Source organism: Chrysemys picta, chromosome 24 (genome assembly GCF_011386835.1).
Source record: "Chrysemys picta bellii isolate R12L10 chromosome 24, ASM1138683v2, whole genome shotgun sequence".
NCBI lineage: Eukaryota > Metazoa > Chordata > Testudines > Emydidae > Chrysemys > Chrysemys picta.
The window spans coordinates 12,380,703-12,399,915 of NC_088814.1; the positions used below are offsets into that span (position 1 = coordinate 12,380,703).

Here is a 19,213-nt window from a genome sequence, read left to right on the forward strand (position 1 = left end):
TAGGCTGATTAGGAGACACAATGATCTGATTTCACAAATTGTAATGGAGGTTACACATGCAGTGATGTTCTTTCCCTCTTGATCGGGATGCATACAACCAGCAGAGTGATTCACTCCTTTAACAGGAGAAGAGAGGGCATCTTGACATCCATCACTCAAAATGTACAGTAATACCCATTGGAAGGAATCATTTGAATTATTCCTACACTGGGTTCTAAATTAACAGGAGCTATTCAAGCAACTTTTATGATACAACAGGAGATTTCCAAGTAATGAAATCTTTATTATTGAATCCAGCTCTCTTTTCAGCTCTCCAAGGCCAGACAAACAGCCAACTTCACCCCGATTGACCAGTTTCTTACAGGGATTGCAGGAGATGTGGGTTTTGGGGAGGGATCTGAATGAGAAAAGAGGGTAATGGCTTTGCAGACCAGCACAGGAGAAGCATGCCATGAGTAGGGGGTGGAGTGGGGAAAACAGACAACTATAGAGACAAGGTGGCAATTAAGCAGCAGGTGATAAGCACAGCAGTTGAAACAGTTTCACTTTTCACTTCTCCCAGGCAGTCATTTCTCCTTCCAAAACAACGTGAAGATAAGCAAGATTAATGCGCGTGCACAGTTCAAAGTCTGGACTGCAGCACAATGTGCAATGCAGCTTCTTTAATGAATTCCCAGTGGCAATCTCACTCCCCCATCCCTTCTCTTCTGCTAGATTTTATTCTCATAGATCTGCATAAGTATCATCGCTGTGTTTTGCAATTTCCATTCTCTCTCTCCAGTCACACAAGCACAGCGCAGGTAAATTCCAGCAGAACAGAGATGGAATTGGATAAGTCCTTGGTGTGGGGGGGTTGCTTTGAGATTTAAGTGAACTTCTCAGGTTTGTGGATATGATAGTGGAGAATGGGGGTGGGGGAGGGTTGCTTTGAGTTGTGAGCGCATTAGAGAAAGGTGCTAGTTTCCAGGAGAAAGCATTTTGGGTTGTCTGTATGCAGGTGCAGATTCCTGATTTCTTTCTGCTCCAGGAGTCAGCTCAGGTAATGTCTGAGGAGGCAGTGGAATATCATCTGCTGGAAACCCTGGAAGATCTGGGGCAGAAGGGGTCTCGGCGTTCAAGTTCACACTGAATACAATCAAAGTAGAAGGTGGTTATAACTCAGCTTTCTGGGACATACTGGAAACAGCAACGCCTGTGGATGTCACCAATGAGAGGATCTACTACTATAGGAAAGCCTATGATCAGAGGATAGTCATGGAGGTGCTGAGAGCCATCAACCTGAGGGATCTATCGGAGAGACTCATCGATGCAGCAAAGGCTGGTAAGAATCTACCAATGGAGAGGATAGTGGGCACTGGCTGGCTAGAACAAATGTATCCAGGGTGGGTGTCTTCAGTGCTGGTCGAACTATTCTGTGTTTGAAGGAGGAAGGGAAGGGAAGGTTAATTCTCTGAACGAGGTGTTGGCTATTTCAGACGTGACCAAGTTGATCATTTCTCTCTTTCACAAGCCAGCAAGTGTATGGGTCAGATTCACAAGTCTTGAGTCAAGATTTCTTTTGGGTGTCCAGAACCTCTTGATGAGTGAATGTAGAGAACTCCAGGAATGCAGTTAGGCTGTTGATTGGTGGGTGCCGGTGAAGTGGGTATTTGAGAAAGCGTCCCAAGTGTGCATGATCTTTTCAGTGCAGTACGATGATAACTTTTTTGCAGTGCTTGGTGCTGGATTCTGTGGCAGGTTGTAGGTCATCAGGCCTGCTGAAGCAATTTACCATGTTGGATAGCTCCTTGGGGCAGGATTTGGCAACTTCAGTGGAGGCTAAGAAGTTTCACTTGGCCTGTAATACAGCCTCAGCTAACGCTTGGAGGAATTCATTGTGTTTTATCCTATCTGACTCAGCGTTTGTTTTCTGCCATCGGTGCTTGAATTTCTGCCCCTCTCCCTTCATCTGACACAGCCTGTCAGAAAACCAAGCAGATGTGTGGGTGATGGGGAGGGAAGCATTTTTACTGGTATAGTTTGTTTAATTCGGGGACGATGGTGGAATAAGCTATAGTAGTAACAGCCCAGCTTTGTCAGTATGGTGGTATCTGCAATAGGAGCACTTTGCAGGCATACTGTGCCAGTAAAGCATTTCTAGTGTGCACGTGGCTTCAGAACGGCTAACGGAGACAACAATCCCTACCATTGATCTTGACCTCACTATAGATTAGTGCTGAGCATAAGGCTGAAATGGTTCCTCCCACTTCTAACAGAAAAAGTGTCCTCTTGTTATTCCCCCAGCACCTTATTGTGAAGATCTGTTAATTCCTTTCCGTGTAATAACCACTCCCACCTCATCTGCAATAAATCACTTTCCTGCCTCTAGACTTTCGTGTATGTTCAACTCAACAATTGAACCATAAACCACCCGTTCTTTCCTGTATCATGGCTCAACCCCCTTTCCCAACACATACATCTTGTGGTTTTGGATTTAAACACCAACTTCCTCATCCCACACTGCTCCTTTGCCCCTTCTGTGAGACCACATACAAAATGTTGGGGGAGTTACACATGGCGTGATGCTCTTCCCACCACGAATGCCATTCATACACCTGGCAGAGTGATGTGTCATTAACGGAAGGGGCAAACTGGGGGAAATTGGAGAGCAGGATGTACAAATTGTACTATCAAAATCATTCCCTTTTCTGTTAGAAGGAAACGTTGGATGGTGCCACTATTGTCCCTGCTCTTTTCTTCTGTGTTCTTCTCACCTAGGGTGACCAGATGTCCCGATTTTATAGGGACAGTCCCGATTTTTGGGTCTTTTTCTTATATAGGCCCCTATTACCCCCCCACCCCCGTCCCGATTTTTCACATTTGCTGTCCTATTCTCACCTGATAGATTTTGTTCCAATGGCCTGACCTAGTTTTGTCTTGGTTTCAGGAAGGACCAGTGTAGTGTTTTGTGGGCGGGTTTCCATTTGGGATTGAAAGCGAATATGCAGCAACTCTTGTTTGCATGACTGGAGGGAGCACTAGGCAAGAAGGGAGGGGGTTGATGTGAGGTGAGTGCTTTAGAGCCCTTTAGTTTCAGTTTTGCTCTGATTATTCCACTATTTTTTTTCTGTGAAACCATTTCCTGGTTTTGTCTCTCCTCTCGCAGGCTGCTCAGAGAGCTGAGGAAGGAGATGCCATGGAGAAAGCAGTGAGCAATTGCTTACATGACATTCTTGAAGAGCTGACAAAGGATGAGCTCAAGAAATTCAAGTTCAAACTGAACAAATTTAAGCTGAAGAGGGACTCTGACAATATCCCCATGGGTAAATTAGAGGAAGCATCACCTGTGGACATGACTCAATCCCTACTCAGCTACTATGGAGAGGACTATGGGGTGGAAGTGACAGTGAATGTGCTGAAATCTATAAACAGGAGAGATCTGGCTGAGAAACTCTCTGAGACACTGAGACCTGGTAAGAAATAACCTAGGGAGAGCTCTGCCCTGCACAGTGTGTGCGGGTGGGGGGAGGGAGGAGGAATTGTATCTCCTTCTCTGTAACTTTGATTTTCAACATTTGCTCTTTTTTTTATAATATTTATGGACATAAATAACTATTTGCTTTGTGCTGAGGTGACGGCCGCCATCTTGGCTAACATACTGGGGACCAACCCGTGGACCTCTAGTGCTAAAAGCACAAACTGCCAAAGCTTCATAAAATGGAGCTGTAACAGTCTGAGAGAGCAGGCAGAGAGGTGAGACGTGTAACACACATTCACTAGTGAGTTACACTGACACTGTGCTCCACCCTCTACACTGCACAGAGAGGCAGGGATGGTCCTACCCCAGAAAGTGTGAGAGAACACATTTCCCAGCCAAAGCAGGAGCATTATTAGAAATGACAGAAGAGAACAGAAATCGCCCAGATTTTAACCTGTCAATCTTTAATTCAGAGCCAGGTTTCACTCATCATTTTCTGACTCCACTTCCTGGCTCCAATTATGCCTCCAAAGACTTGCAGGTGCTTAACTTTACACACAGTGATTCCAGCTCAGAACTGAACTAGTGCTGCAAAGTCTTGTAATTGTACCATTAATCATACAATATTTTGTGTTTTCGTAAAGCCCCTGCTTCTTGAGTCATGTGATTATATGACTCAATTTTGTTTAAAATATAAAGTACAGTTCTAATTCTCATGACTGCAAAGAAAAACTACAAAGTATAAACAATAAATGCTCAAAAAAGGCCAATTAAAATGTTTTTTTAATCTCATGTTTTTAAGAGAGACAATTATGATTTTTGTAAATGCTTTGGTTTGGCAACATTGCAGTGCTTAAGCACATGTTTAACTTAACATACTGACATACAATTGACTTCAGCAGCATTACTTACAGCAGAGGTTCTCAACCTTGGGCTACCAGTTGTCACAGAGTGTGCAGGAGTCAGGGCCCTGCACCCCCCCTTCCTGCGATTCACCGTGACTCTCAGCCAGCCAGTACAACAGGTTTATTGGACAGGAACACCGTCTCAAGCAGGGCTTGTAGGTACAACCAGGACCCCTTAGCCAGGTCCCTCTCAAGGGCAAGGGTCTTAGACCCCAGACTTGGGGTTCCCTGCCTCTTCCCAGCCAGCCCCAAACTGAAAACAAAAAAGCCCTCCAGCCGGCTCTCTCCCCCTCTCCCTTTGTCCAGTTTCCCAGGCAAAGGTGTCGACTCGCCCCACCCCCCTTCCTGGCTGAGGTTACAGGCTCAGGTACCGTCCCTCACCTAAATTCATCCCCTGCTCTCCCATCCCCCATGTAGACAGACAGTCCCAGTAAAACTAAATGACATTCCCAAGTCAATCCACCCCCCTCCCTACTGCGTCACAGTGCCATGCAGCAGCTGGCGCTGATCTGGGGGGAGGGGAGGCTCCCCTGGTGCTGTGCCAGCTTCCTGGGGGCTCTCACGGTCAGAATTTTACAAGTCACCTAGGGCCACTAGTGCAATGTTCACAAACATCTTCACTCCAGCTGCTCTGGAGCCCCCGGGGGAAGGTGCAGGACCCAGCCTGGGACAACTGCCCCCTCTGTCCTTACAGCAGCTGGGGGGGGGGGGGGGATGTATTTCTTTTACTGAACGCTGAGAGCCCCAGTGCAAGGCCCTGGCAGCTGGATGCTCCGTGCAGCTTCCTGCAGTGAGCGGATGCCTGTTCCCTGGGACAAGGCCAGGCAGGAATACACAGCTGCGATCACAGGGTGTCAGCATCATTAGGCAGGTGAGGCCACCCCTCAGTCCTAGGCACCCGACTTGCCTCGAGTCAAGCGCAGCCTCAGGGACTTTTCCACCTCCAGCATCAGACAGCTCATGTGGCTACAGCTCACTTAATTCCCTGCCATTGCAGGGGCCTCAGGCAGTGATGCCACCTCAGTCCCACCACTGCCACACACGAGGTTCATCTGCTGAGGACTGAGTTTGGGCTGATTCCAGGTGCTGCTCAGGGACCTGTGCTAGACAGCAGGTGAGACTAGCTGAGCAGATGGACCCTTTGGGCCTCAAACTCGACTGCTCAACAATCTGCCGCTGGAGTGACTGACGAGCGGTGCCCATGGAGCCAAGGTAAGGGGCACAAGGGAGCAACGATCAAGGGTCGTGCACAGAACTGCACCAAACAGGGTGTGAGCAAACACGAGCTAAAGCACTGCAGGCAGCCATGGGGAAGCCCAAGGGCCGGTGGGACCCAATCAGCATCTGTCTAGAGCGGCTGATCCTTTGCACAGCCCAGAACATCAGGTACCACGGAGTGCTGGGCCCGTGCTCAGCCTCTCTAGGCCACCAGGAGCCATGGACTCCTCTTCAGCCCAGGCTCTGCTCGCTGCCTGGGACACATTTCGCAAACCAGAGGCCGGGCTGGTGCTAGCAGCCTGACAGATCCCATTCTAAGGCCCTGGGTGCAGCTGTTTGTAACTGTGCCAGAATAACTGGGTTCCAGCCGTGTCTGCCACATAGTCTATTTATTTATGGTCTGGTGTCATGTAACATGGCTCAGCTATTTTGGAAAAACATAGTGACTTGCCCTTGTTAAAGATTCGTGTCAGTGTTTTGCTGAGCTCTGGGTTTGGAGCAGGGACGTTGACCCCCATGTAAAAATTTGGCCGAGTTCTGAGTCTCTAAAAAACATTCAGTTTGCACATGCTCTATAGAGACTTGTCAGTATTTTACGGCTAAGTTCTCCCAACATTGCCCCTGCCCTGAGCATGCTCCCTGCTCTCCCAGCTCTTACCGCCAGCCTGACTTTGTGCACCAACCCACAGAATGACTGAGCATGTGCCAGTGGTGGAGTAGGACTTCTCATTCCAGCCCCCAGAGACCACAGTGGTGGCTGGGCACCTGAAATGTGTCTACTGTGATCTCAACACTCCTGCTGCTGGAGCCCAGGCAGCGTGGAAGAGAAGGAAACTGTGACCAGGACACAGAAAAGTGAGGAAGACGTGGGGACTGGCGGTGGCAGAAATCAGAGGGGACAGATCTAGAACCACTAGAGAACACTCCCCCCAGAACCTGGAATGGAACCCTGACCGCCCTCGGTCTCCATTTTCCATTGCTGTCGGCAAACAGCTGTGAAACCCCCTGCTGAAGGGGGAAGTCTCATTTCTCCCCTCTAGTGAGTGGTCTACATGGAGGATAACAGCCTTCTACTGCCATCAGCTACTCCGCTGGCTGAAGTGACAGGTCTGTGCAGCTGGTCTAAAGGTTCCAACCCTGCTGCTGACTTGTGTAGAGGGTCAGTAGGGTTCCAATGAGGGGCTTTTTTAAACAAAAGAAATCAGGAAGCTCCACCCACAAAGCCATGTTAAAGCCATTAGTTGCAGTCAGGTACTTGGGAAATGCCTGATTTAAGGGTGGCTGCGCCACAGTGCTCTCACACCCAGCTACAATCCTGCGGCAGCCTCCCAGGAGCTCACAGTGCAGGCTCCTGAGAGCTGGGCAGGGACCCTGGTGTCCATGCGCTTTAGGACATGGCCCACATCACTGAGCTGGTGTCCCAGTCTGGACCTGCCAAGAGGCTGGGTGAGAGAACGAGGCAAAGTCGTTTCAGTGAAGAGACACCAAAACAGAGCCCAAGACCATCCCTCCCACCCTGTCCTCAACTCCACACTGATGCCTCTGGCTGGAGCAGGAGAAACAGATCTCTGCCCTTCCCCCCACACTTGGCAATAGTGCCATGCCAGGTGCAGGACAGAGCCTGGGTTCTGGCCTCTGTCCCAGGCCTCCCGACCTCCCCAATCCCAGTAGCTAGCACCCCACTGGCCTCTCTCTCAAGTCCCCAGCTCAGCTCCCTTTCCCCTATTGAGATGGGCAGGGCTGAGAGAGCCCCAAGGGGAGAGGCCACAGGGCATCTGATGCTGGCAGCTGCCCCAGCGTCCTGCTGCCAGGAGGCCGAAAGAGACACCCAGCCCCAGAGCTAACCTGGCGGCAGGCTAGCAAAGCCGTGGGAAACAGCAAACAGGCCCAGAGAACAGGGTTTAATTTCAGAGCAAGCCAGGAGAGCCGCTGCCCTCCCGGAAGACCAGACAGCGGAGATGAGAAAGCCCGAGACAGGGACGCCTCCCCCTGCCCAGCTTTAGCTCCTGCTTTCCCAGCGAACCCTGGCGCCGTCTACAACCAGTGCAGGAAGCCCCTGCTCTGGGCCAGGCCGCGGACTGCACAGGGGTTGGCCCAGCCCAGGACGCCTGGCTGAAAGCAACCATCACCTCCTGGCCCTGCTCTGTGGGAGACCGGGACACGCCCGCAGTGGGGTGCGGTTGGCAGGCGGGTGTACAGAATGCGGCCGTCTCACTGGGGAGTCTCATCACATCTGTCAATTCTGGGTGGGCAACACAGAAGCCACATGACCAGGGCTAACCAATCGTCTGCCGCACAGCAAGCCTGGGAAGGGCAGTGGCGCCATGAAGCTGAGGCTGGCAGGGCCGGTTCCCGTGAAGCTGCAGACAGGAAGTGGCTCCATGGTCAACAGGAAATGACCTCTTATGATCCAGAGCGTGACTCCCTCCTCCTCTGGCTGAGGAGCCGGGGGCTCAGAACAGGGTCAGGTTGTCCAGAGTCACTCGGTGTCGGGGTCAGGGCTGGCATGTGGGCTGTCCAGCCACCCCAACCTGGCGCATGGTGCCGGCCGTGCCCAGCCCTCGGGGGCAGAGTCCTCACTTGCGGCGCCGTCTCGTCTTCTCTTTGCCTTTCTGAGCCCTCATGTCCTTCTTCATGCGGCTGTCCACCACCTTGAAGTGTCCCTTGACCCCCGCGGGGCGCCGCACACGCCGGCCGACCCCCTTCTTGGCTACCAGGTAGGTGACCTCCCGCTTCTCCTTCCCCAGGCCAGCCTTCTTGTAGATGCTGCCAGAGGAGAGGGGAGAGAGGTTAGAGCGGAGACCCTCCCTCCCGGCCCTGGCCAGCCCAGGGGGTGTCAATGTGACAGCTGCTGGGAGCAACTCCCAGCCCTGGACTCCACACGCTTCCTGGGGCACAAACAGCACTGGGCTGAGCGCCCGTCTCCACAGCCCTGGGAGCTGCCACGCCCTCCGGGGCCGCAGCTTTAGAAAAATATGGGGACCCCCTTCCTGTCTGACCCCTGCCACCTCCCCGCCTTTATTCTCAACTGCCTCTTCAGCCCCCGTCCAGCCAGCCCCCTGCTCTCCCACGTCACTGGCTGCACGACCCTCTTCTCAGAGCCCCCGGCTCTACGCCACTGCCTAGCATAGGTGCCCCAAGCAGCGGGGGCCTGGCCAAGGCAGGGGTGGGAACCTCCTGATGCGGCTCTGGAAGCCTGCCTAGCCTCATGGCTATATGGCGGCCTGGCCCGGCTTCTGTTGTTCTGAGAGATCCGACCACCCCCTGCCCATGCCGTAGATCCCGACATCGTAACTCACCTGCGCAGCTGGGCCACCTTTTCACGCTCCGAAATATCCACTGTGCTCACCACAGCCTCTGCCTTCTTCTTCATCTGCTCCATCTTCTTCAGCAGCTGGGGGGAAACAGGAGAGGTCAGGGGGTGGCTGGGGGGCCCGGCCAGGCAGCCAGAGTAGAGGGTGGGGGATGGGAAACCCGCCCAGGGACACCGGCCATGCGGCTCACTTACCCGCCGCTTCTTCCGGGCCTTGGCCTCTGCCACCTTCTTGATGGGGCGGGCGTTGATCTGGCGCCAGCGCTGCCGGTATTCCTCCACCGTCTGCCGGTCCAGAGGCAGCTGCTTCCGGCGGTGTTGCTGCTCTTCCTGCTGGAACCACTCGGGCAGCTCCCCCTCCTCCTCGTTAAAGGCATACCTGGGGGAGGGGTGCCCGACAGGTGAGGGCAGACCCCAGGGACAGGCACAGGCCTGGCCCCTCCTCCCCGCCTCCTTGGGGCTAACGGACAGAAGAGACACCACCCCCACGGGAAGTGACTGTCGGACACAGCTCACACCCACAGGGCAGGAGTCACATGAGGGATCCCCCCCTTCTGCAACACACCCTGTTCTCTCCCCAAGAGTGAGAAACCAAGGGGGGCTGGGCCCCTCAAAATCACAGCTGACCCCCCCCCCCCTCCCCGGGCCTGCCCCGGCCACCGCCCCACGCTGCCTGCTGCCCCCGGTACCTGTTGAAGGAGTTGTCAATCAGGTCCCGCTTGGCTTTCCTGGAGGTGGCAATGACAGACCCCAGCGCGAGCCCCTCTGCATCCAGGATACGGGCTCTCTTCACTGGGGGGAGAAGACGGGCACGTTAGGGCTCAGGCTGCTACAAACCCTCCCACCCGCCCCTGGCGTCTCCGTATACGAAACTGGTCACTCCCGAAGGCATTGTGCACCAAACCACTACCAATCCTGCATGTTTTATTTGTCACATAAATGTGGAGGCTCCAGCCTGGCCATGGGGAGCAGAGGCGGCAGATCACCCTGCAGCTCCCCCCGGGACATGGACTCAGCGGTGAGGCAGCACCCAACCCTGACGCAGCACAAGAACCAGGCCTGCCCCAGAAACACCCCAGGGCCCTGCCCCTCCATGCCAGGGTGGGCCGGCAGGCTCAGTCCAGCAGAATCCAACTGTGGAGGGGCTCAGTGTGGGGGGATCCAGGTGTGGGGCAATCTCAGTGGGGGATCTGGAGGCACAGGGGTTTGTTGGGGGTTCTAGGTGCAATAGGACTCTGCACGGGGATCTAGGTGAAGGTGGTTGGGGCTCAGCGGGACGGGGGTCTAGATGGCTCGGGGATCCAGGTGCAGGGGGAGTGGTGGTCATCAGGAGGGGATCCTGAGTGTGGGGGGGAGTGACACTCAGCGGGAGGGTTTGGGTATGTGGGGGGTCTGGATGCACAGTGGTTGGGCGGATGGGGGAACAACTCCCTGTACATGGATCCGTCCCCCAGCGGCTGAGGGGCAGCGGGTGCAGGACACGCAGGCGGTGGGGGGAGTTTGCAGAACTTCCTGCAGCTGGGGGAGGCTCTGACAGCCCCGAATGCCATGCAGGGGAAGAGGAAGTCCCGTCCTCCCCAGCCCAGCTGGGACTAGCAGCTGAGCCCAGCGCAGGGTAGGAGCCACCAGCCAGGTCTTCCCCAGTCCCACCCCCTACCCCACAGTGATTTACCTCTCTGCCGGCTGCCCTGGGCACTCGAAACATATTGCTGGGGAGGGTCACATGACCACTCTTGGTGCTTCCCTTTGCTTCCCCGTCAGAAAGTCATTTTTCTGCAGGGAAGCAAAGAAATCTGTGGGGCACATAAATTCTGCGCATGCGCAGTGGGGCAGAATTTCCCCAGGAGTAGAAACCTCCTGGCCTTATGCCAGCTGGGCCTGTGCCCACCACCTAGCCCTGAGCTCCATGCTGGTGTCCAGGGGTGCAGACGCCCCAGCACACAGCCCCCACTCAACTCACCTGGGTCTTCAATGGGCACCACCTCAAAGCCACCTGGCTCAGCGAGCGCCCGCTTCCTTCCCTTCTGCGACGTCTCCCTGTGGGGGAAGAGAAGAGCGCTCACTGCCGCTCATGCAGCGCCCCCCAAGGCGACAGTGCTCAGGACTGGGCAGGAAGGGCAGCCCCCTCCCAGCACACCCCTCCCACTGCATAGAGTCCAGGGGCCCAGGCCCCCTGCTACCGCCCCCGGGCGGGCCAGCAACCCCCATTTGCTCACCTCTCCTCGTCGCTGCTGCTGTCAGAGTCCTCCTCGCCACTGCTCCTCCCACCCTGGTCTTCGCTGGGACCAGCCCCCACGGCTGCCCTGGGCCCCACCTCCACTGCAGCTGCCTCCTGGGATGGGGGCAGCTTCTTCTGCCCCTTCCCCTTCACGTTCCCTGGGTGTGACAAGCAAGGCCAGTGGGTGAGGTGGACTGGGGGGCCGCAAGGGAGCTCACAGCTTGGAGGGGCGTCGCAGCTGATAAGGGGGAATCCTGCTTCCCAGGGGCCCCAGCCACGCGGGCTGGATGGACAGCCTGGGGCTGGCATGCTACCTTCAGGGGAACCCTGCGCTCTGCCCCGTTTGGCGGGGCCCCTTTCCCTGGGGAGGCTGAGGCAAGGTCGAGCTCGTCTTACGAGCCCCTCCTCCCATTCAGTCGGTCCCGAGAGCAGGTCAGGGAACCAGGGCTCCAATTGCTTCTGTGACCCCGTGGCCAGTTCCTCGCCTGGACAATGGGGGCCCAGCTCCCTCCGGGGCTTGGCTGCCAAAAACATACAGCTAAGAGTAGCATAAAATCCCTCCTTTACCTGTAAAGGGTTAAGAAGCTCAAATAACCTGGTTGGCACCTGACCAAAAGGACCAATAAGAGGAGAAGATACTTTCAAATCTGTGGGGGAAGGTTTTTGTTTTGGGTTCCTTTGTTCTCTCCAGGTCAGCGAGGAGCCAGGGCAGAGAAAATACATCTCCCTAAGCCATATCTGAACTAAGGGTCTAGTCTTGCAAAAACCGTAACTAGCAAAGACATGCGTTAAATCACACTCGTCTACAATTTGAGAAGTCGTCTGCTTCAGAGATAAAATGTGCTATTTATTATGTATTTTGATGTGCTGAATTCAAATATGACAATTAAAACTGATTAAAAACTTAAATATCTTAGAAACAGTAGCCACATTTTATGTCTATGTATATTGTGTAGATAGAGTTTTAATCATAAATTGTAAACCTAGGTCTTTTCATGTGTTTATGGTTGCTTTACATGATAATATTTCACCTGTCCTGTTTATGTAACACTTTAAAAATTAGCAAAAGGGTTATATAAATAAAATTTATTATGAAACAAAAGGCAAAAAACTATTATGTACATAGTTTAGTCCTATTCAGTGTCTACTCGGCGTTTCTTGGCTTGTCTCTTGTATTCATTAAATGGAGCATCTCTTGTCACTGTCAAGCACTGATGGGCTCCATTTGCCCTGATAGCGTTTCTCCATTGTTGCAATGTCCTGGTGAAATCGCTCGCCGTGCTCGTCGCTCACTGCTCCGCAGTTTTCGGTGGGAAAAAAATCTAGATGAGAGTGCAAAAAATGTATCTTTAGTGACATGTTGCAACCAAGGCTTTTGTATGCCTTGCGGAGGTTTTCCACCAACAACCTGTAGTTGTGTGCCTTGTTGTTTCCGAGAAAATGTATTGCCACTAACTGGAAGGCTTTCCATGCTGTCTTTTCCTTGCCACGCAGTGCATGGTCAAATGCATCATCTTGAAGAAGTTCACGAATCTGAGGACCAACAAAGACACCTTCCTTTATCTTAGCTTCACTTAACCTTGGAAATTTTCCACGGAGGTACTTGAAAGCTTCTTGTGTTTTGTCAATGGCCTTGACAAAGTTCTTCATCAGACCCAGCTTGATGTGTAAGGGTGGTAACAAAATCTTCCTTGATTCAACAAGTGGTGGATGCTGAACACTTTTCCTCCCAGGCTCCAATGACTGCCAGAGAGGCCAATCTTTCTTGATGTAGTGGGAATCTCTTGCACGACTATCCCATTCGCAGAGAAAACAGCAGTACTTTGTGTATCCAGTCTGCAGACCAAGCAAGAGAGCAACAACCTTCAAATCACCACAAAGCTGCCACTGATGTTGGTCATAGTTTAGGCACCTCAAAAGTTGTTTCATGTTGTCATAGGTTTCCTTCATATGGACTGCATGACCAACTGGAACTGATGGCAAAACATTGCCATTATGCAGTAAAACAGCTTTAAGACTCGTCTTCAATGAATCAATGAACAGTCTCCACTCATCTGGATCGTGAACGATGTTGAGGGCTGCCATCACACCATCGATGTTGTTGCAGGCTACAAGATCACCTTCCATGAAGAAGAATGGGACAAGATCCTTTTGACAGTCACAGAACATGGAAACCCTAACATCACCTGCCAGGAGATTCCACTGCTGTAGTCTGGAGCCCAACAGTTCTGCCTTACTCTTGGGTAGTTCCAAATCCCTGACAAGGTCATTCAGTTCACCTTGTGTTATGAGGTGTGGTTCAGAGGAGGAGGATGGGAGAAAATGTGGGTCCTGTGACATTGATGGTTCAGGACCAGAAGTTTCATCCTCTTCCTCGTCTGACTCAAGTGAGAATGATTCTGGTGCATCAGGAACCGGCAGTCCTTCTCCGTGGGGTACTGGGCGTATAGCTGATGGAATGTTTGGATAATGCACAGTCCACTTTTTCTTCTTTGACACACCTTTTCCAACTGGAGGCACCATGCAGAAGTAACAATTGCTGGTATGATCTGTTGACTCTCTCCAAATCATTGGCACTGCAAAAGGCATAGATTTCCTTTTCCTGTTCAACCACTGGCGAAGATTTGTTGCACAAGTGTGGCAGCATCTGTGTGGGGCCCACCTCTTGTCCTGATCTCCAATTTTGCAGCCAAAATAAAGGTGATAGGCTTTCTTAACCATAGTGGTTATACTGCGCTTTTGTGATGCAAAGTCACTTCACGACAAACATAGCAGAAGTTATCTGCACTGTTCACACAAGTACGAGGCATCTCTACTCACTTTGGCTAAACAGAAATGTGTCCCTTTGCAAAATCAAACACTGACAAATAAGAGAGCACGACACTATGATTTCTAGAGCTGATATAGGGCAATTTGTTCAGCAGAGTGATGTAAGCTTTGTTATGATTGCATCATCCATGACTTCTAGGAATAACATGATGCAATTCATATCATGTATGATGCAATACAAGCTTCAGATTGCATCATTCATTGTTTTGTCTAAAAAGCAAGTACTGTCCAAACCCAGTCATAGATTTATTCATAGATCCAGTCAAAGATGTATTTTAGTCATTTCTGGTTTAAATTGAGATCCCTTCCCTTTATAACTCACGTATCCTCCGCCATTCCCAAGTTAAGGGTCGTATATACTGACCCAATAGCATATCTTGAAAACTAGAGCCAATCAACAATTTTAAGCATCATTTTCGTTCTCAGTGACCCAGAATTAGTAAAGTTTGACTACATTTATTTCAGAAGCATTTTGGCTGTAGAGCAGTGTTATCTTTTGTTGTAGCTTGTGAATTTTCCCTGTGCTAAGAGGGAGGATTATCCCTGTTTTTGTAACTTTAAAGTTTTGCCTAGAGGGAAAATCCTCTGTGTTTTGAATCTTTTTGTTACCCTGTAAAGTTATCTTCCATCCTGATTTTACAGAGGTGATTCTTTTATCTTTTTTCTAAAATAAACTTCTTTTAAGAACCTGATTGTTTTTCAGTGTCCTAAAGACCCAGGGGGGGTTGATCTGTGCTCACTTTGTAACCAATTGGTGAGGATATTATTCACAAGCCTCCCCAGGAAAGGGGGTGTAGGGGTTTGGGGGGATATTTTGGGGGAGGTAGGGCTCCAAGTGGCCCTTCCTGAATGTTTGTTTAAATCACTTAGTGGTGGCAGCAATACCAAGGGCAAGGAAAGAATTTATGCCTTGGGGAAGTTTTAAATCTAAGCTGGTAAAAATAAGCTTAGCGGGTTTTTCATGCGGGTCCCCACATCTGTACCCCAGAGTTCAGAGTGGGGAGGGAACCCTGACAGGCGCCACCCCCAGAGACAGCCGGCCCCGTGCACGCCACGGCCCCCTTCTCACCTGGCGGTGGCTCCTTCCTCTCGGACAGCGCCTGCGCCTGGCTGATCTCCAGGGCCTCGTCCACATCGTCCTCAATGCCGGCAAAAACCTCCTAGGGACAGGGAGGGGTTGGTCACAGAGGGCAGGGCTGAGCTGGTGGGGGGGCAGCAGGAGATATGAATGGCAGGGAGCTCGCAGGGATGGGGGGTAGGAGGAGACACGTGGGGGGATGGGAGGGAGCGAGGGGATGTTTGAGTTAAGGACGCAGGCCCTCATGCGTGGGCTGCTTTCACTGCGCTCCCCCCTCTCCCCCCATCCTTGGGGTCCCTGCAGCCCACGTGGGGAGACTCTGGCCCCTGTAACTCCCCAGCCCCAGCCAGGCCTCCCTGGGGGAGCTCAAGAGTCTCCTGCCAGCCATTAGCACCATGGCTCACACGCAATGTGCTGCCACCAGAGGGTGACAGGCCTTGCTCCAGCCAGCAGAGGGCAGGTGGGCCCAGGTGAGGCTGGAGCCGCTGCACAGAGGCTGGGACACCCCCCACCTCGGGGCCTGGCACTTCCCGGCCAACTGGGGCACTCACCTTCCCGAACCACAGGTTGGTCTGCCTCTCCTCCAGCACCGACTTCTCCTCCAGGGGCACCAGCAGAGGATTCTCCTCCCCCTCCTCCTCTGCCACCTGCTGGAAGGTCCCTCTGCAACACAGCCAGCCGGGCATGCTCAGCCCCGGGGCCACGGACCAGGGCCCGGCGGGGATAGCTGGGCACGCTCAGCCCCAGGGCCACGGACAGGGGCCCGGCGGGGGCAGCCAGGCTGCCTGGCACAGGGCTCCCTGGGGAGGGGCACTTGGAGCCAGGTGGGCAGCTAACCCCTGGGAAAGGGGCAGAGCCTCCCACCGCAGTGGTGCTGCGAGGGTTAAAGGCCAGGCAGGCCGACCCCGTCCACCTGGTCATCACCCCAGCCAGTCACAGCGCCCCCTACTGGGAGCCCAGAGTAGAGAGGCTGTCGTTTGCCCAGCACCCCTCATGGCCATGGCCCTACCAAATTCACATCGTTTTCGTAAATTTCACTCATAGCATTTTTAAAAGCTTGAAACAGTGTTGTAACAAAGCATGAACATGTATTTAAAAATGGCAAAAGATGTAAAGCCCATGCCAACTCCCCCCCCCAAAAAGTGACGACCGGCCAATACCGTGCCACCTTCACTTCTGTTCTGCCTTCAGAGCTGGGAAGCCAGCCAGAATTCGCCGCTCTCCAGACAGCGCAGAAGCAGGAGTGGCGATGCCACGCCCCCCTCCCAGGTTTGTGAAATGCTGCTTAGGGTAAAAGTTCACAACAGACCAGATGTTATTACAGGGGAGACAGATTTCATCGTCTGTGACGCAGTTTTCACGGCCCCCACGCTGCTCCAACTAGGTGGAGTTTACTGCAGCTGCCAGGATCCTTCACCTGACCCCCACTCTCCACAGTGGCTCTGACCTCTTTGGGCCCAGCCCCCGCTTGGCTTCCTGCAGCCGCTCCTCGATGTCGGCTAGCTCATCCGAGCCCAGGTCGCTGGCCAGAGACACGTCGTCCGCGTCGTCCTGCTCAGAGAGGGCCACGTCGTCGTCCTCGTGCGGCGCCTCCAGGAAGGCATCCGCAGACGCCATATCACCCCTGGCCACCTCGTTCAGCAGCTGAGGAGCAGGGAGCGAGGGTCAGGAGCCAGGCCCCACAGAAATCAAATCATCCTGCCTCCTCTTCCGCCCCTGCCGCTCTCCCAGCCCAGCCCCCACCTGGAGTGTGTCCCCCCACCACTCTCCTAGCCCCGCTCACTCCCCTGTAGCCCGCCCATTTCCCGAGCCCCCCCAACCCCCCGACTCTGCCCCAAACAGACATGGGCTGTCACACCGGTGGGGAGCCAGCTGCTGCCCCCGCAGCCTCACCCGGGTCTTGCCGATGGTTCGGAGGGAGAACATGCCAGTCTCGCCCTCGTCCGCGATGGAGACACCGGGCAGGTCCATCTTCAGCTCGATGCGCTCGCGCTGCTTCCGCTGCTCCTTCAGGATCTTCTTCTTCTTCCTGGGGGGATCCCCGCCGGGGGGGGGGGGGGGGAAGGGGTGTCACGCTGCAGCCCTGTGAACCCCGCAGCTGCCATCATGGGGATGGGAGCCCGGCTGCCCCATCCTGCCTCCCAAAAGGCCTGTCTGACTGCCGCCCCCCCTCGCCCCCCCAGATGGAGACCCCTGTGCTGAGGGGCTGGCCCATAACTCTCACAGCTGTGCAGTCATGGGGGAAGGGGCACCCATCACGGTGCCTCCCTGAGTGCTGGGGCAGAGCACTGGGCAGCCCCAGGGGCGGCATGGCTACCACCAGGCAGTGAGCGCCAGCTGCTGCCGGGGACACATGGAGCCGGGTCTCTCAGCGGGTGGGGGTGTGTAGAGCAGGCCTAGGGTTACCATTCGTCCAGATTTACCCGGACATGTCCTCCTTTTTGTGCTAAAAATAGCGTCCGGGGGGAATTTGTAAAGCACTCACAATGTCCGGGATTTCCCCCTCCCCCGGCACAGCAGAGTGAGCGGCTGGGAGGGCTGCAGGAAAGTCCCGGGCTGGACTCCGGAGCAGCTGGAGAGGAGCTCCGCCCTGCATTCTGAGCAAGTGTCTCAGCACAAAGTGCAGCCCTCCCCTTTTGCAACTGGGAGCGGCTTCTGCCATGCAGCGTAGCAAAACGGGAGCGAGAGCACTTTGTGCTGATACAAGGGCAGCTCTCCCCTGCAACCCGGTCCGGACCAGGGACCGGGTTTTGTTGTGCAGGGCCAGGGACCGGGTTTTGTTGTGCTGGGGAGCTTAGCCACGTGTCCGGCTCGCACAGAGCCCAACACCCTGTTCTGAGCAGCAGGGTAAGGGGGGGCAGGAGAAGGGGCAGGGAGGTTCTGGAGGGGGCAGTCAAGAAACGGGGGGGGGCTTTTTGGGGGGAGTGGAGAAAGTTTTGGGCAGTCAGGGTAGAGGTAGGGGGTAGGGTCCTGGTGGGCAGTTGGGGGGGGGGGTCTTAGGAGGGGGCAGTTAGGGGACAAGGAACAGGGAGTCTTAGGTAGGGGGTGGGGTTCTGGAGGGCAGTTAGGAGCAGGGGTCCCAGGAGGGGGCAGTCAGGGGACAAGGAGCGGGGGGGGGGGGGCTGGGAGTTCTGGGGGGGAGCTGTCAGGGGGCAGGAGTGGGGAGAGGGATCGGAGCAGTCAGGGGACAGGGAGCAGAGGGGTTTAGATGGGTTGGGAGTTCTGGGGGGGGCTGTCAGGGGGCAGGAGTGCGGAGAGGGATCGGAGCAGTCAGGGGACAGGGAGCAGAGGGGTTTAGATGGGTTGGGAGTTCTGGGGGGGGGCTGTCAGGGGGTGGGGAGTGGTTGGATGGGGCGTGGGAGTCCCAGGGGTCTGTCTGGGGGTGGGGGTGTGGATAAAGGTTGGGGCAGTCAGGGGACAAGAGGCAGGGAGGCTTAGATAGTCCTGGGGGGCAGTTAGGGGCAGGCGTCCCAGGAGGGGGTAGTCAGGGGACAAGGAACGGGGGGAGGGTTGGGAGGTCAGGGGGGGCGGGAAGTGGGAGGGGCAGGGGCGGGGCTAGGGCGGGGCTCCTCCCGTCCTCTTTTTTGCTCGCTGAAATATGGTAACCCTAAGCAGGCCTGGCTGGCGGGACTGCTGGGTTCTATTCCCAGCTCTGCTGCAGACCATGGGAGCTTGGGCCAGTCACTCCCCTCAGGGCCTCTGCTTCCCTCCCATGCTGGGGTGGGCGAGCGTCTGAGCCAGGCTGGGGCTGGGGTCCTGAGCCCAAAGGAAACTGCTCCCAGAAACAGTCCTGAGAGGAGGGGGTCAGGGAGAGGCGCATGGGGGTATTCAGGGTGTGACGAAGTGGGGTGGTTTCTTGTTTTCTGTGGAGTTTCAATGGTTTGCATGCAGGGGGGTGGGACTCAGTTTCCTTGGGTGTTACTGGTTTAACGAGGTGAGGGAAGAGGGAGTTTGTTTTGGAGAGGACTTGGGGACCCAGCCCATGGCCGGGAGGATGGATACCCCAGCGACCGGTGACCTGCCAACCTGGAGGCCCAGCTGAGGAGACGCAACCGGTTCTGGCCAGTGGGCGGACAATGGGCTGCAGAGTGAGGACCCAGTGACCTAACCAGCCGGTTCCAGACAGAGGACAGAACGGAGGAGAGGAGGCCCCAGTTTACGACCCTGTTTACCTGGAGAGAAGACAATGGACAGA

The 19,213-nt window shown here is 54.5% G+C and overlaps 2 protein-coding genes across 2 annotated transcripts in view; one reads left to right on the forward strand and one right to left on the reverse strand.

Annotated features, from left to right (window-relative positions):
• Nucleotides 1-660: 660 nt before the first annotated feature.
• LOC135977324 (apoptosis-associated speck-like protein containing a CARD) lies at nt 661-4,249 on the forward strand. The gene is made up of 3 exons (XM_065577608.1): nt 661-800; nt 1,028-1,321; nt 3,146-4,249. The coding sequence occupies exons 2-3, from the start codon at nt 1,307-1,309 to the stop codon at nt 3,461-3,463; spliced, it is 333 nt and encodes a 110-aa protein (XP_065433680.1). The 5' UTR covers nt 661-800; nt 1,028-1,306; the 3' UTR covers nt 3,464-4,249.
• A 3,217-nt stretch (nt 4,250-7,466) lies between these two features.
• The window catches only part of FTSJ3 (FtsJ RNA 2'-O-methyltransferase 3), a 19,832-nt gene continuing 8,085 nt past the window's right edge, over nt 7,467-19,213 (reverse strand). Inside the window, exons 13-22 of the mRNA XM_065577606.1 lie at nt 16,912-17,047; nt 16,466-16,662; nt 15,570-15,681; nt 15,010-15,100; nt 11,110-11,269; nt 10,854-10,930; nt 9,583-9,685; nt 9,089-9,272; nt 8,880-8,974; nt 7,467-8,346 (exon numbers count right to left, since the gene is read on the reverse strand). Coding sequence (XP_065433678.1) covers nt 8,157-8,346; nt 8,880-8,974; nt 9,089-9,272; nt 9,583-9,685; nt 10,854-10,930; nt 11,110-11,269; nt 15,010-15,100; nt 15,570-15,681; nt 16,466-16,662; nt 16,912-17,047 — 1,345 coding nt within the window. The 3' untranslated portion in view covers nt 7,467-8,156. The remainder of the gene's footprint in view (nt 8,347-8,879; nt 8,975-9,088; nt 9,273-9,582; nt 9,686-10,853; nt 10,931-11,109; nt 11,270-15,009; nt 15,101-15,569; nt 15,682-16,465; nt 16,663-16,911; nt 17,048-19,213) is intronic.